At 43.3% G+C, this 16,049-nt stretch overlaps 1 protein-coding gene across 2 annotated transcripts in view; it reads left to right on the top strand.

The window, feature by feature from the left end:
- Positions 1-16,049, top strand: part of ATP8B4 (ATPase phospholipid transporting 8B4 (putative)) — a 255,565-nt gene that overhangs the window by 83,521 nt on the left and 155,995 nt on the right. For both annotated transcript variants that reach the window (XM_029575708.1, XM_029575709.1), the window contains exons 4-5: positions 836-949; positions 6,604-6,702. In XM_029575708.1, coding sequence (XP_029431568.1) covers positions 836-949; positions 6,604-6,702 — 213 coding nt within the window. The remainder of the gene's footprint in view (positions 1-835; positions 950-6,603; positions 6,703-16,049) is intronic.

The raw sequence follows: 16,049 nt of genomic DNA, 5'->3' as shown, positions 1-16,049 counted from the left end.
CATTCATTCATTCATTCATTTATTTATTTATTTATTTATTTAGACATTTTATATACTGTCGTTCCATATCAAGATCACAACGGTTTACAAAAAAAAGCATTCATACTTGTAAAATGAAAATTAATATAAAATGAATGAAATTAAATAATCCAATACAAATTAAACCGCATACTGAAAACACAAAATACAAATTATACCGCATACTATAACATAAGATAGATGACACACAAAGTAATGTAACAACTAATATCTTATACCCAGTACATTGTAAGTCATGCTTCATTACGTTTGTCCTACAAGCTTCCAGACCAACGATTTCTCATCATTTTTACTATTGACATTCTCTCACTCTCATTGTTTTTATTCCTCATGCTTCAAATTAAAACCTTATTGTTTTAATGATCCAATTTTTCTTTACCTCACATTCTGAATTAAATGGGTAATTTGCAAAGGGATTTCAAGTATTGCTTTACCCACAGAAATAGCTCTTTGAAAAATTGCACTAATATGCTTGTAAAGTTACACATACATGCTTTGCACGTGTACTTTCATGCACATAAGGCAGAGGTGTTCTGGCGATGGAATTGGGATTTATATCTGTCCTTTTTGATTTTGAAAAGTCTCTACGTAAATTCTCTTGGGCAAATCTATGCACACTGAATAGCTGGTTAAGTGTGTGCAGGGTGGTTTTGCAGGGATAAGTTTCAAAGTGGACTTGTCTGCATAAACTAGCTTTGAAAATAAGTGTAAATTATGTGCATATTTGCCGGTTAGCATGTGCACAATATTACAAAATTACCTCCAAGTGATTAATTAATGTATCTTTGTATTTCAGAACAATCGCATCAAAACATCCAAGTATAATATCATCACTTTCCTGCCTATTAATTTATTTGAGCAGTTCCAGCGAGTTGCAAATGCCTATTTTCTGTTTCTGCTGATTTTACAGGTAGTGTATGATTTTTTTCATTTAAAGACAAATTCCTTTTCACTGAAAAAAAAGAGTATTTTATTTGCTCCATCCACAGATCTGCTGCTTAAAATAAACTAATATTTCAATACATTTTTTGCCATGGTCCAAATGATTTTGCTATTTCTATTTTATCACGTACAGGCCGATGTAATAAAGTGCACCTAAAAAACAGGCATCTAAATTCGGCACCCGTTTTTTTACCGCACGCACATTCAGCTCTCTTGGGCGCCCGATGCAATAGGCAAATGAACTGCCACGCTAAAAGGGATGCACAATGAGTAATTTGTGTGCCCCTAATGTTCTGTATAGGGCGCAGAGGAGACATGGCTATGTGTCTAGAAAAGCCTGGCCAGAGCTCCTGCCCCACTCCCGGCAGGGCTGTTTCTGATTGGTCCTTTTCACTGACACTTGTCAGTGAAAGGACCAGTCCCCTTTCAGGACAGCCTTCTGAAAGGAGATTGGTCCTTTCACTGACATGTGACAGAGTATGGACCAGTCAGCAGTAAGTGAAGGAATGAATATATTAATATTAAGTGGCCAACACTGGCATTAAAGCCTGTCACACTCAAGGACTCGCCGAAAAAACCCAAAATAAAATCCTGCTTCCTGTGGTTCCTCATAGGGGGGAACCACAGAAAGCATCCCCCAAGGTCTGTGGTTCTCCCTATGAGGAATCATAGAAAGCAGGATTTTTTGATTTTTCAGTAAACCCTTGAGTGCGACATGCTTTAACGCCAGCTCTCAGGCCCATTAAAATGGGCGCCTTGGCTGCGTGGCAATTTTGGGCATTGCGGAGTAATAGCCAATAGCCTCATCTCATGGAATTTACATGTGATGAGTGCTATTAGCTATTACCCCATGATGCCAAAATTAATAATAGCCTCATCTACATGGAATTTGCATGTGATGAGCACTATTAACTATGCACTTGATTGGACGAGCATAGCGCATAATAATCCCCATATTACATTGGGGGTTATTTTAACTCGTCTAATAGAGTGTTACCCGGTGCACTAGCTTGAGCGCACTACATTGCAACTGCCTGGTAGTCTGCAAATTAAAGATTTTTTTTTTAACCTCTCATTCACCATGATATATTTATTTATTTATTTATTTAACATTTTTCTATACCGACCTTCAAGGTTGAATACCATATCAGGTCGGTTTACATCGAACAGGGGTAGATCAGTATAACGTAACATAACCTAAGGAGCAAATTTTGTGGTAAGAGACAAGAGCAGAGAAGCAAAAAGTTACATAATAACAAGGACCTTGAACTTGGAAGCTGGTTCAGCTGGAAAAAGAGAAGCCTTAAGAAGGTATTAAATTAAGTACATTGTGATATGTCCAAACTGGTAAATGAGGTGAATATTGGCGGGGCGAAGTATTTTCGCCCCGCCAATATTCACCTCATTTACCTCATTATTCACCTCATTATTACCTCAATTATTATTCACCTCATTAATTATTACCTCAATCATTATTCACCTCATTATTACCTCAATATTCACCTCATTTACCAGTCCAAACTGGTAAATGAGGTGAATATTGGCGGGGCGAATATATTTTTTTACATTGGCTTAAGACATTTATTTAAAGAATGAATTGCCCAGGTTGATGCTGGTATCTGTGATAGCTGGGGTGGGACCAGTGGCCCGGTCAGAGAAGGTCTTTCATTAGTGTGTTGGCTGGAGCTAGGGCTACTTCACAGGTACTTGTCCCCAGTTTGATGCAGCGGCCATGGCCCAGTTTGGTCATACCTGCGTGCAGTTTAGAGGGCACCTGAGCCCAATTGCCCTTTCCCTAGAGCTCTTCCCCATTCCTTTGCCTTTGTGTGCCCTGAGAAAGCAGCATGTTAAGTGTCATGGGTTCCTACGGGAAGCTGCAAAGCTTCCAATCAGCCATACTAACCTGTGTGAAGACAAATGCTAAGAAACGAAACGCGCGTCTGCAAAGATAACCCAGAAAGGGACCGAACCAGTGAAAAAGAAATAGGAGAATGGGTCAACTAGTGGCCTTCTGACTGTCAAACCAATACAGCGCTTCTGTAAATGGTACCTTTTAGAGTCTGAGAGCTGTAGATGAGCAGAGGCAGCTCCATCTTTATTACATTGGCGTATAAAACACAACGGCCATATTTTCTGCAGTTCTTCCCTAGGAATAACCTGCCTGCAGAGGCGCACAAGATAAGTTGTCACAGTTTTCCATCTGTTGTACACTGATAAGAGAACTTGCTGACAGATCTACCTTTTGACATTTCCAGCAATCAAAATGCTACCAAAGTAATGTTAGACCTTCCTGCGTATCTTTGCCCATCTCATTTGCTTTCTCCTGAGGATGTGAAAAGTCCAGTCTTATCTGTCAGTCCTCCTGTCTTTTTCTAGTTGGCAGAAGAGTGTGAGGGAACCTGATTCACTATCTTCTCTCCTTTTCCTTTCATCCCTTTTTACTCCCCTTAACAGAGCACATGGGGGTGACCTCATGGAGTGGCAGTTAATACCCTTAACAGAGCACATGGGGGTGACCTGCATGGAGTGGCAGTTACTCCCCTTAACAGAGCACATGGGGGTGGACCTGCAATGGAGTGGCAGTTAATACCCTTAACAGAAGCACATGGGGGTGACCTGCATGGAGCGGCAGTTAATACCCTTAACAGAGCACATGGGGGTGACCCTCATGAGTGGCAGTTACTACCCTTAACAGAGCACATGGGGGTGACCCTATGGAGGAGTGGCAGTTAATACCCTTAACAGAGCACATGGGGGTGACCTCATGGAGCGGCAGTTAATACCCTTAACAGAGCACATGGGGGTGACCTCATGGAGTGGCAGTTAATACCCTTAACAGAGCACATGGGGGTGACCTCATGGAGTGGCAGTTAATACCCTTAACAGAGCACATGGGGGTGACCTGCATGGAGTGGCAGTTAATACCCTTAACAGAGCACATGGGGGTGACCTGCATGGAGTGGCAGTTACTACCCTTAACAGAGCACATGGGGTGACCTCATGGAGTGGCAGTTAATACCCTTAACAGAGCACATGGGGTGACCTGCATGGAGCGGCAGTTAATACCCTTAACAGAGCACATGGGGGTGACCTGCATGGAGCGGCAGTTAATACCCTTAACAGAGCACATGGGGGTGACCTCATGGAGTGGCAGTTACTACCCTTAACACAGAGCACATGGGGTGACCTGCATGGAGTGGCAGTTACTACCCTTAACAGAGCACATGGGGTGACCTCATGGAGTGGCAGTTAATACCCTTAACAGAGCACATGGGGGTGACCTCATGGAGCGGCAGTTACTACCCTTAACAGAGCACATGGGGGTGACCTGCACGGAGCGGCAGTTACTACCCTTAACAGAGCACATGGGGGTGACCTCATGGAGTGGCAGTTAATACCCTTAACAGAGCACATGGGGGTGATCTGCATGGAGCGGCAGTTACTACCCTTAACAGAGCACATGGGGGTGACCTGCATGGAGCGGCAGTTAATACCCTTAACAGAGCACATGGGGGTGACCTGCATGGAGCGGCAGTTAATACCCTTAACAGAGCACATGGGGGTGACCTGCACGGAGCGGCAGTTAATACCCTTAACAGAGCACATGGGGGGGACCTGCATGGAGCGGCAGTTACTGCCCTTAACAGAGCACATGGGGGTGACCTGCACGGAGCGGCAGTTAATACCGTTAACAGAGCACATGGGGGTGACCTGCATGGAGCGACAGTTACTACCCTTAACAGAGCACATGGGGTGACCTCATGGAGTGGCAGTTAATACCCTTAACAGAGCACATGGGGGTGACCTGCACGGAGCGGCAGTTAATACCGTTAACAGAGCACATGGGGGTGACCTGCATGGAGCGACAGTTACTACCCTTAACAGAGCACATGGGGGTGACCTGCACGGAGCGGCAGTTAATACCGTTAACAGAGCACATGGGGGTGACCTGCATGGAGCGACAGTTACTACCCTTAACAGAGCACATGGGGGTGACCTGCATGGAGCGGCAGTTACTGCCATAAGCAAATTGCTGGGCAGACTGGACGGACAATTTGGTCTTTATCTGTCGTCATTACTATGTTACTCTCACCATTGGCTTGCACTAGCTCCTCTCTTTCCTGCATCTTACCCTCTGCTGTGTAGTATACGCTGACACTGATATAATTTGAAAAGTGAATTATAAGTGGTGTTAAATAAATACCTATAAGATCTCAGTATGAATGGAAAAGCAGCATTCTTCTCTTGGGAATGGTTTGGAACTGTCTGTAATTCCACTAAAAACTAAAAGGCCAATATTTAAAAAACTGTATAATATAATTATCCAGCTAACTCTACCTAGTTAAGTTATTAGGGATATTTGGTGGGATAAATGTGCTTCAATATTGCCAGTTGGGCTTCAGAGTTGTCTAGGTATGTGTTCCCTGATAACTTAAAAGTTAGCCGGCTTTATTTAAAAGTTTATAGCTGGTTAAGTGCCAAGCAGGCCAAAACAAAATAACATTTACAATCAAGGTGGCCTAGCAGCCGAGTGGGCTAAATGTAGGGCCTGCCAGCCTGATCCCTCCTTCCCCCACCCAAGCCCCCCCTGCAAAAGATTTTAAAAAAATGCATTTGAGTAAAACGTGGATTTCCGAACCTCCTCCCTTTCTCCGGTTTAGCCAAAGAGACGCCACTGGCTCACTCCTCTTCCCCTCCTGCCCTGGCACCCTCGAAACCCCCCTGCAGTGCAAGGATCATGGCGCACTCATATACTATCAAAGCCGTTGGGATCTTGATAGGAGCGTACTGCTGTCCCAGAACCACAGAGGGGTTTCTGAAGGAGCTGGGCTGGGGGGATGAAGAATGGGCCAGAGGTAAGTCGGGGAGGGGTGGTGATCTGCCACTTTCTAGAAGTCTTTTTTTTTTTTTTTTTAATCTTTGGGGAGTCTTGTGGTGGGAAGAGGGAATCAGGCTGGCAGGCTCTGCCTTTAGCACATTTGGGTGGAGCACTGGGTCACCAGGTCATTTTTTTATTAAATTATTTTTTGGACCTGTTCAGTATTTAGCCAGTTAAGTTAAAGTTATCCGAAAACATGTTCCCGAATAACTTTAATCCTGCTCTCAGCTATGTCTTGAGTTAGCCGACTAAATTATAAAATATTGGCGTTGGCTGAATAAGTTTTGGGGGCATTCCGAGGCAGAGTTGAGTTAGCCGAATAAGTTGTTCAACTAACCGAACTCCCCTCTGGAACGCTCCCCAAACACCTCCCACTTTTCTAGCTAAATTTTATCCAGATAATGATTTGTTCAGATAAAATGTAGCCGGATAAGCACCAGAGAAATTCAAAAGTGGACGTTTAGCATGTTAACTTGCAAGTTATCCGACTAAATGTCTTTTGAATATTGACTTCTAAAAGATTATTGGGGGTTTTTTTAGATGAAAATATATAAGATGAAGTTTCTTAGTCTTCACTTGAAAATTCCTTATTTAAGATATTTTTCCTGAGCATTAAGGGCTAGATGTATTACGTGTTTTGCCATTGAGAGAAAATGAAGAAGACCTTTGCCCAGTATCTACATGTTAGTAAATGGTGTTACTTTAATTTATTTCAAGACATTTTTTCTCACTTATTTTTGTAGTTGATCCCTGAAATATCTTCCTTATCCTGGTTTACTACCATTGTGCCTTTGGTGCTCGTATTAACCATCACGGCCGTCAAAGACGCCACTGATGACTACGTAAGTATTTCAAGTGGGTTTTGTTGTTGCCAACCTGTTGACGGTAGCGTTGCTCGTCTTGTTTGGCGGACAGTAAACTACTTCATCCTTAATCTCTCCGGCGCTCTCAGTCTGAATAATTGGCATGTGTTCGTCCAAATCCAAGCGGTACTTGCCTGACTCGGTGGGAATGCACAGGACACCCACCGAGGCCCTGCCATCACAGCATCCATTCTCAGAAAGGCTTTTCTTATGGAAACAGACTGGGATAAAAGCTTATTTGCAATTTCTTTGTAGTACCTTTGCTCCAAGTTAGCTCCCTTATATTTAGGAAAAATAAACCCATGAAAAAAAGATTTAAACTGATTTTTATTCCTTTTGCTCATTCATGGCTGTTGTAAATGAGCAGCTGTTGCACAGGTTTGCTTTCTCTGCGGTCGCCTCAGCTGTGTCGTCCTGCTCTTTTGGGTTTCCAGTTCGGTTGGAGCCAGCCTCTGCTGGGGCTGAGGAACCCTGGACCTTCATCAGCAATGACCCAGAATTCTCCCTTCTCCCTCGCCTAGCCCAGCCATTTGCGGAGACTTTCCTTGGTCGGGGCCACAGACCACTACTCCCCAGGAACTTGAGGATGGTTGTGAAACGCTGATGACGATTGATAGCTGAGACACTGACCCTCTCCCTCCCCAACCCTTAGGGGGCTGTTAATGCGCCTCCTGGACATAACCTTTTGAAATAAACGGAGAGGCACACCGAGTAATGTTCTGCCCGCTAGTCAGTAGAATGAGGGGCTAGCTTTTCGCTCACGTTCTTGCACACGTGCCTTTGTAGAAGATGTGTGCACAAGGACGTGCTGCTGTCACACCTTTACAAATGATGCTTTACCCGTGTGCTTTGCAGGGGCAGAGTAGGCAGGAGCAGGTGCCGGGGTCTCAAAATGAAATTCCCACATGTACTTTAACGGGCTTTCCCTACCCTTGGTGCTGCCCCCTTTTCCCCCACACTCAGTATTCAGAAGGTATTCTTCCACCGGTAAACGTCTGCTTATCCACAGAAATCCTTCTGAAAATGGTCCAAAATATCCATTGTGGCCTCCTACTGCATCATTTCAAGCGCTATGCCATGCAGTTTGTTTTTCTTTCTTTGTGATTCTAAGCCCTCAGTCAGTCAAAACCATATCTGATATTTGACGGGTGATAACCTCGAGAGCTGTGCTTCCTACCTTTTGGGGAAGGTCTGGCTTTGTTTTCCTCTCTGGAGGCGAGTGCTCACTTTTTCAGTCCCCTCATCCCATGCTTCCAAGCAGGGGGTGGGGGGGGGGGAGATTTCGGTTTCCAACGTAACCGCCTTTCTTCAGAGTCCTCCCTGAAACAGCGGCGCACAGCTCTGGAATCGAGATTCTCCATTGGGGGGCAGTATGATACTGCGAGACCCGAGAGGATCACGCACAGGCTGCCTTAAGAAAGGAAGGCCGCAGCTGGGTGGTGGTTTCAAAACCAAAGCTACTTTTACAAATTATAAATAGGGGAAAAAAGACGGCTTTTAAAGTTTCAGCCGTCTTTCGGCACAAAAATACAAATTCTCATGCCAACTTGAGACCTCCTCTGGCTTCAAATGGATTTTGTACTCCCTCAAACCACCTTCTGGAAGCTGTGAAGTCCTCTAATACAACTATCTGGCTGGTAGAACAGATTCCCAGGCAGCTCTCCTAGGCCAGGGACTGAAATAGGACAATTCCTGGACAGATCCATCCAGATTTAGCCAGGGCTACTCAGGCATGCAAGAGAGAATTTCTTAATTATGCGTCCTGAAGTTTTGGTTTCAGGGGCATTTCTTTTATTTATCCTGAGAACTTCAATGTTATAACAAAAATTAATCCGTGCAAAAATGACTCTTCCATGGGTTTTTGGCCTGTTTGTTCTAACAGTCATTTTTCCACGGATGTATTTTGTTATAACATTGAAATTCCCCAGAAAAATGTAACAACCATAGAAAGCAAAGGATCTTAGTTCTGTTTTGTCATTGTTCTAATTATATTTTCCTTCATTTCCATCGCTTCATTTGATAAGGGACTTAACCAGAAGTATGCATTATAATGGTCAGGGTTTACTTTTTTTTTCTTTTTTGTTTTATGTGCTCTGATTTTCTTTTCAAATATTGTAATTTGAATCTTTTTAAAATTTCGATAAAGAGAAAGTAGGAAAAAAAGAGAGAAACCTTCCTGGATCCCTGACTGCAATCTGGAGCCCTCCGGGGACCCACTGCAAAGGAAGACAGAGGGTGAATTCCTCCTCCGGGAGCCTGGAGAGCCAGCGCCCTGGCTGCCTCTTCCTAGCGCCCTTTGACATTGTCTCCTTCCAGGGGCTCGTGGAGCCACCTTTATGGAATCTGGACACAGGCCTCCCCCCTGTATGGGATGGACCATAACCATCACTCAAAGTAGTGAATACCCACCCAGGGAATCTCCCTCACCTTACGAATAGTGAGGCCTAGTTAGCCTTATACCAGTGTATGGGAACATTGAGTCCAACAAAATGCAGAATTGCCACAGAGCTGTGAAAATTTTTATCTTCGGGAAGAGCTTTAGAGCTTGTTTACTAAGGTGTTGCGTGTGCTATTTACTGTGGCTCCCCTTATTTCCCCCTAAGGACGGCCCCCCCTTATTTCTAACAGGGCCTGCTCCTAACAATGTTACCGAGCGCCACACCTCAGTAAATAGACCCCCTTCCCATCCTGTTCTGTGCTGAGCATTGACACATTTGGCTTCATCTCAGACCGAAGCATGGGAGCAGTTACACATTCCTTATGTGGTTATTCTCAGATCCGTACGTTAGCGAGCTCTCTCGTACTGTGTTGTTTTATGTCATCAGGCAATAAATAGCACTTTCAGCTGCAAGTATTTCCATGGGCAGTAATTATGAATAATTAGATTTGCAGTTCATTGACATTATGGATCTCTAGGTTGAAAATGCTCTTGAAAGAAGGAGCCTAGAGTTTTGAACTAATTTGCTTTTCGGCGTTGGGTTGTTTCAATTGGGCGTGTAATGGTGGTTTTGGAAAGGCTTTTGTGCAGAAGGAACACACCTTTCTTGAGGTTCTGATTGAAAAAGGAAACATTTTCTTATTTGCTATAACTTAACCTAGTGCTGAAGGAAAAAAGAAACAAAATACCTCAGCCAGCAAGATTTCAAAGAAAACTAGACTTGGTGCTGACCTGGTGTGTTAGAGCCATGTAGTTTACAGCAAAGTTCTCGCTCAAACTGACGAGTGTTATAGATCGGGAAAGGCTTTGTTCTATAATGATTTAAACTTCATAGAAGTATAATGGGGAAAAGTGAGGGTGCAAAGGCTAAAATACAGTGACAAAGAGAGATTGTTGTACAGTATACTATTAACAATATGTTTCTATAGCTGAGGGATATCTGTGGATCCTAGAGATGAAATATATTGTGTGCATATATCTGCAGGGAACTGGAATTGCAGGTTATTGCTAGTTTAGAGTTTTGGGATCATTTGATTTGATTTCATTAAGTTTATAAATCGCCTCCTTCAAATCAGCATGAAGCGATTCACAGCTGCCAGTAAGAAAAGCAGATGTCAATTATTAGACATCCAGTTCTAAACGTAGGTATAAAATATAATGTTCACATACAAACCTCCTCTAAGCTGGTCATAAATGATGATGGTTTATAACTGCATGGGTTCTGCACTGCCAGCCTCCTCCCCAGTGACTTTTGATGATGTTTTAGATTAAAAATTGATCTATCTAAACGTGCTCATTCCAGCCTTGGTGAGCAGAAGATATAAGGCTTAGGCATCCTGGTCCTGGCCTTGTGTTTTAGTATTTATAATTGTTTTAGCAAAACTCTTGCTTTGATTGCTGCTTGTTATCACATTCTCTAAATGGGTTAAAAAGCTTATTGATTTATTTATAGGCTTTTGATATTCCACCTTTTTGTGCGTGGAGCTTTGATTTCTTAGAGAGAATATCTAGCATCGGTAGCGATAACCAGGGCGATGTTTTTAAGTGATCCAGCTTGGAAAAATAGGCTGCATTAAAAAAAAACTAAAGAAATAGAGGTGTGTGTATTTTTGTTTTTTACACACTTGAATTTTATCGATATTTTGCTTCATAACAAATTGGCCTTCTTACATAGGCCTAGATTCATCATTCTACTATAAATACAGCAGAATGATGAGCTGCGGCCATAAAAGGGGTGAGGGGAATGATAGTGTGCAGCCGGCCGCATCGTGGTGGTACGGCTGCGCCGCACTCTATTGCCCCCATAGCGCCACGGGAAAAGGTGGTGTTATTTCCCACGGTGCTGCCGGTGATAATGTGTAAAACATTATCACCCCCGCAGCGCTACCGGGTCCTAACACTGCCCAAACCCCTCCCCTTCCCCTAATTAACATTTTACTGCCACGATGTGGCCGGTATCGCGTGATAACGGCCCATCGCACAATAAAGGATGACCCTGTAAGTAAATAGAATGATAAAACTCATATAAAACAGAATAATGTCCCATCTTCTCCCCTGAAATCGCCCAGACCCCTCTGATTGCCCCCCACCTCAGGTTGAAAACATCACCCAAACTTACTTATTTAATTAAAATATTTTTAAGCCTCACCATCTACGATTCTGGGCAGGTGACAAGCCCATATCCAAATCGAGCAAGAAAATAAACATTAAATTGACACCAATTGACTTCTCACACTAAAAATAACCTACATAAACAATAAAACAAACATAAAATCAAAACTAGTTCACTTACAATGCTAAAAACAACCTACATAAAACAGGAAACCCTGCAGTCTAAAGCAAAAATAATTTGGAATCTCCCACTTTGGTTTGAAAAAATTTTTGAGAGAAGTACAGTAAGGAGATAATTTTCCTAGGAGTTACGCGAGTAAATGTAACATTATCATAGCAATTTTCAAAAGCCATTGACTCGAGTAAAGTGCATTTACACATATAAAACCCAATTTTATGCGTCTAAGTGCTTTTTAAAATCGGGCCTTTAATTTGGACTTCCCTCCAATTTATCCTTCATGTTTGCTGATAGAATGTTCAGTTCTCCAGATCTGGCGCAGCCATTCAGTCCTGGAAGGGTGGTGGTGGGTAGGGTGGGTGGGCATCAGATTACTTCCTGGCCAGCCAAAATACAGCTCTGTATTAGCCTGCTGAGCTTGTTCCAGCTACAACCGTGACTCTTAAGGCCTGAAAGAAAGAGTCTGGGGGTCAGAATCCACCAGTAGTCTTGTAGTATCTTGAATAATCCCTCTAATCTATCTCCCAGACCCCAGGATCTTAAGGCAATAGAAGAGTACATGCCTTTGCCCCCATCTATTCCAACATCTGGCATCTGCTGTTAAGTAAATAGCATGTAGCCAGGGAAAGATAAGTGCTATGCAAGATTTTGTATTGCTGTTCCACAGAGACTGGCTGATATCTAGCAGATTTATATAAACTGGCACACTCTCTTGCACGGTAGCACCAGTTCTGAGTTTTCCGTCTCTCTTCTTCACAGCAAGTAGTTGGCTATTGTCCTGGTCCGTTCTCAAAGATCAAGAGGTTCGGCCTAAGGTACTCGTAATTTTATTTGACTTAAATGCTGCCTCTTGAATAGGCATCAAAAATCTGCACACCAGGGGTCTAAGAAGCAGAGGCATTTTTAAGGAGAAAAGGGGTAACAAATCAGAAGGCTAAGGACCTCTCTTGTCCAAAACTGGAATTAGTAACAGCTGACCATGTTAAGTGATTGAATGCAACAATTATACTCAAATTGTTAGGTCTTGCTACAGAGATGTGCTACTGAAGGCAGATTTTTCTTTTCTCCAGCTTCCTCTCCTCATTGTCTCATTGGGGCATTCTACAGAGGTTCTAGATGCCATGAATGACTGCTTCATAGAGCAGCTGGTCCTAGAACGGACGAGAAGGGCAGCTACTTTAGATTGAGCCCTTGGTGGAGAACACACAAATTGGCGCAAAGGGTTACTGTGGTGGGGCCCACTAGCCATAGTGATCATAATGCAATCAAGCTTGACATAATCACTGGAGGGTGAATACCAAGTAAACTACTGCATTTAACTTAAAAGGGAGACAAAAGATAGAATGATGAAATTTGTTAGGAAAAAACTAAAAGGAGCAGCTCTAAAGGTTAAAAATTTGCATGAGGCATGGACATTGTTTTAATATACTGTCTTGGAAGCCTGAATAAAACGTATTTCCTGCATTAAAAAAGATTGGAGGAGGGAGAAGACCAGATGACTGCTAGCGTAGTTTAGTGGTGAGGTGAAAGAGGCAGTTAAAGCCAAAAGGGCATTGTTCAAAAAAAGGAAAGCAGAGCCAAATGAAGCAAGTAGGCAAGAGGATAATCACTGGCTAGTTAGATGTAAAAGGATAGTAAGACAGACCAAGAGATAATTTGGGAAGAAGCTTGCCAGAGAATAAAAAACTAAAATCTTTTTCAAATACATTAGAAGCAAAAAGCCTGTGAGGGAGTCAGTTGGACCACTGGATGACCTAAGGGTGTTCAGGAAGGACAAGATATAGCAGAAAAACTGAATGAATACTGAGGAGGATGTTGGGAACATAGCCACACCTGAAACATTTTGTGATGGTGATGATTGTGAGCAACTAAAACCAATCTCTCTGATAATGGAGGATAACATACATCAAAGTGACAGCAAAAATTGACAAACTAAGGAGCAACAAATCACCAGGACAGATGGCATCCACCCTAGAGTACTAAGAGAATCCATATTTAAAACAGCCACCATTCTTGAGGATTGGAAGGTAACCAGTGTAATGCTGAATTTTAAAAAGGGCTCCAGGGGTTATCTGAAAAACCTTGAGACCAATGAGCTTGACATCAGTGCTGTTGCGACCGTCGCTGCCCGACATCTCCACTCCGCCCACCTTACCTCTTTGGCGACTCCCTCTTTGGTTGATGGAAGTTTGGCTGCCTTGGCGTCATCTTGCCGACCTCCTCCGGCATCCCCAGACCAGCTAGACGCTGCCTTCCGCCATGTTCTCCTGAGGCCTAAGGGCGCGCGGGCATGCGGCGCGGCCCCGACTCAAGTACCAGCTGCGGCGCGAACCTCAGGGGCGTCCCCTGAGATGACGTCATCATCACCAGATATTTAAGGCCTCTTGTTTTGCTAGCTAATCGAGTTAGCAAAGGGTTTCCTACCTAGCTGCCTCCAGGTATCGCTGCGGATGGGATTCGCTCTCCGCTTACCTTGCTACTCTGCTTCCTCGGACTTTACCAGGGGTACCCGCTCCTCGGGGGCCTCGCTCTCTCTCTTGCTTTTCAGGTCGCAGTCTGGAACCGGTACTTGCTCCTCGAGGGCCCACGTTCCCGGACCTGCTACCGAATATTACTTCTGCCAGGAAGTCACCGCTGCCTACAACACCAGTGAGTTACCATCTCTCTCTCAGAGCTTTCCCTGGAACCAGGTACTCGCTCCTCGAGGGCCTACTTCATTCCAGCTCCTGGGCTGTTCCAAGAGACTATTGTGTGAGTGTTACCATCAAGGTTCTGTTCCTGAACTCTGCAAACTCTGCCTACTCACTATCTCAGTTTCTCTACAGCTCAGCCATCCTGGGATCGCTGTTCCAGTGCCTGAGCGACTACAGCCCAGCCGGGCTCTTCCAGCTCACTACTGCCACCTCTGGTGGTTCTCCAAAACAGTTTAATAAAAGAACTAGTGTGTGTCTGTCTCCCAACTCTGAGCCTGACCAGTGGTCCCTCTCGGGATCTTCCCCCGTGGACGTGGTCATCTGCCATCGGCCCAAGGATCCACCCACAATTATCATAAATAATAACAAGTGCCAGGCAAACTGATAGAAGCGATTCTTAAAAACAAAACATAGCTTAATGGGGAAGAGTCAGCATGATTTTAGCAAATGGAAGTTTTACTTTACCAGTCTTATAGATTTTATTGCAGATATAATTAAACATATAGACAAAAGTGAGCTGCTTGATGCATTCTGTCAATTTTTTATCATATCCCTCCATGAGGGGGGATATGATAAATGTCTACAAAATCATGAAAGGACTTGAAGAGGCTAATATTGGATAATAATATCCGCTCCATTGGAATTCGCTTCCCCCAGATATACGCCAGGAACAATGCCATCTCACCTTCAGAAAGAAACTGAAAACCTGGCTGTTCGCACAAGCTTACCGTTGAAGGAGCCTCCATCAGCCAACATTGACTATCAACCAACATTGACTCTCACCTTCCTACCCTCTCCCTCTCTCCTCCCTCCCTCCTCACCCCTGTCCCTACCCTGCCTCCACCCCCCTGCTTACCTCCCTATGTTTCCTCCTTCCTCAGGAAATAATATGTTAATAATTAACCATGTTATATCTACAGCTGTAGATATATCTACAGCCGATCTCAGCAACCTTTATATGTCTCGCTACTCGCTTGTTTTTTGTTGACTATTTTAATACTCACCAGTTGTATCCATTTAAAATATTTCCTGTCTTCCAACTCCCATGTTCTTGCTCCCTGTTTAATGTAACTTTACCTTCTATTATAGTTGTTAATTGGTTTCACCCAGTTCCATTGTAAGCCGGTACGATAAGACTTGGTCTTGAGCATCGGTATATTAAAATAATTTAAATAAATAATAATATAATAATATAAATCAGTTATTTACTCTCTCAGATAATAGAAGGATCAGGGACTTCTATTATCTGCACTCCATGAAGTTAGCAAGTAGCTCATTTAAAACAAAATGAAGAAAATTATTTTTCATTCAGCGCATAGTTAAGCTCTGGAATTCATTGCCAGAGGATGTGGTTACAGCAGTTAGTGTAACTGGGTTTAAAAAAGGTTTGAATAAGTTCCTAGAGGAAATGTCCATAAACTGCTATTAATTAGTAAGTAATAGTAGCTTGAGATCTATTTAATGTTTGGTTGTTTGCCAGGTGCTTGTGACTTGGATTGGCCACTGTTGGAAACAGGATGCTGGGCTTGTTGGTCCCTTGGTCTGACTCAGTATGGCATATCTTATGTTCTTTCTTTCTTTCTTTATTTATTTAACATTTTTCTATACCGACCTTCATGAAAAATTTCATATCAGATCGGTTTACATGTAACAAAGGGTATAACTTAAACAAGAACAATTCACTAGAAGCGGAAGTTACATATAACAGGGGTAGATAACTTGGGGCTAGACAGTGGTAAAGGACAGTGTAACTGAGGAGAACTAGAAAAGGCAATGAAACAAAAGAAACGGCGGCTTAATTATAATGTCTAAACATGGCGAGGCATTAGCCGGTAAAGCAGAGTCCTGTCCGGTTGACAATTAATGGCTTAGAAAGTTAGGGGAAGGCCTGGAGGAAGAGCCAGGT

This window comes from Rhinatrema bivittatum, chromosome 13 (assembly GCF_901001135.1).
Source record: "Rhinatrema bivittatum chromosome 13, aRhiBiv1.1, whole genome shotgun sequence".
NCBI classification, from domain to species: Eukaryota; Metazoa; Chordata; class Amphibia; order Gymnophiona; family Rhinatrematidae; genus Rhinatrema; species Rhinatrema bivittatum.
This window is presented reverse-complemented; position numbering and strand designations above follow the sequence as displayed.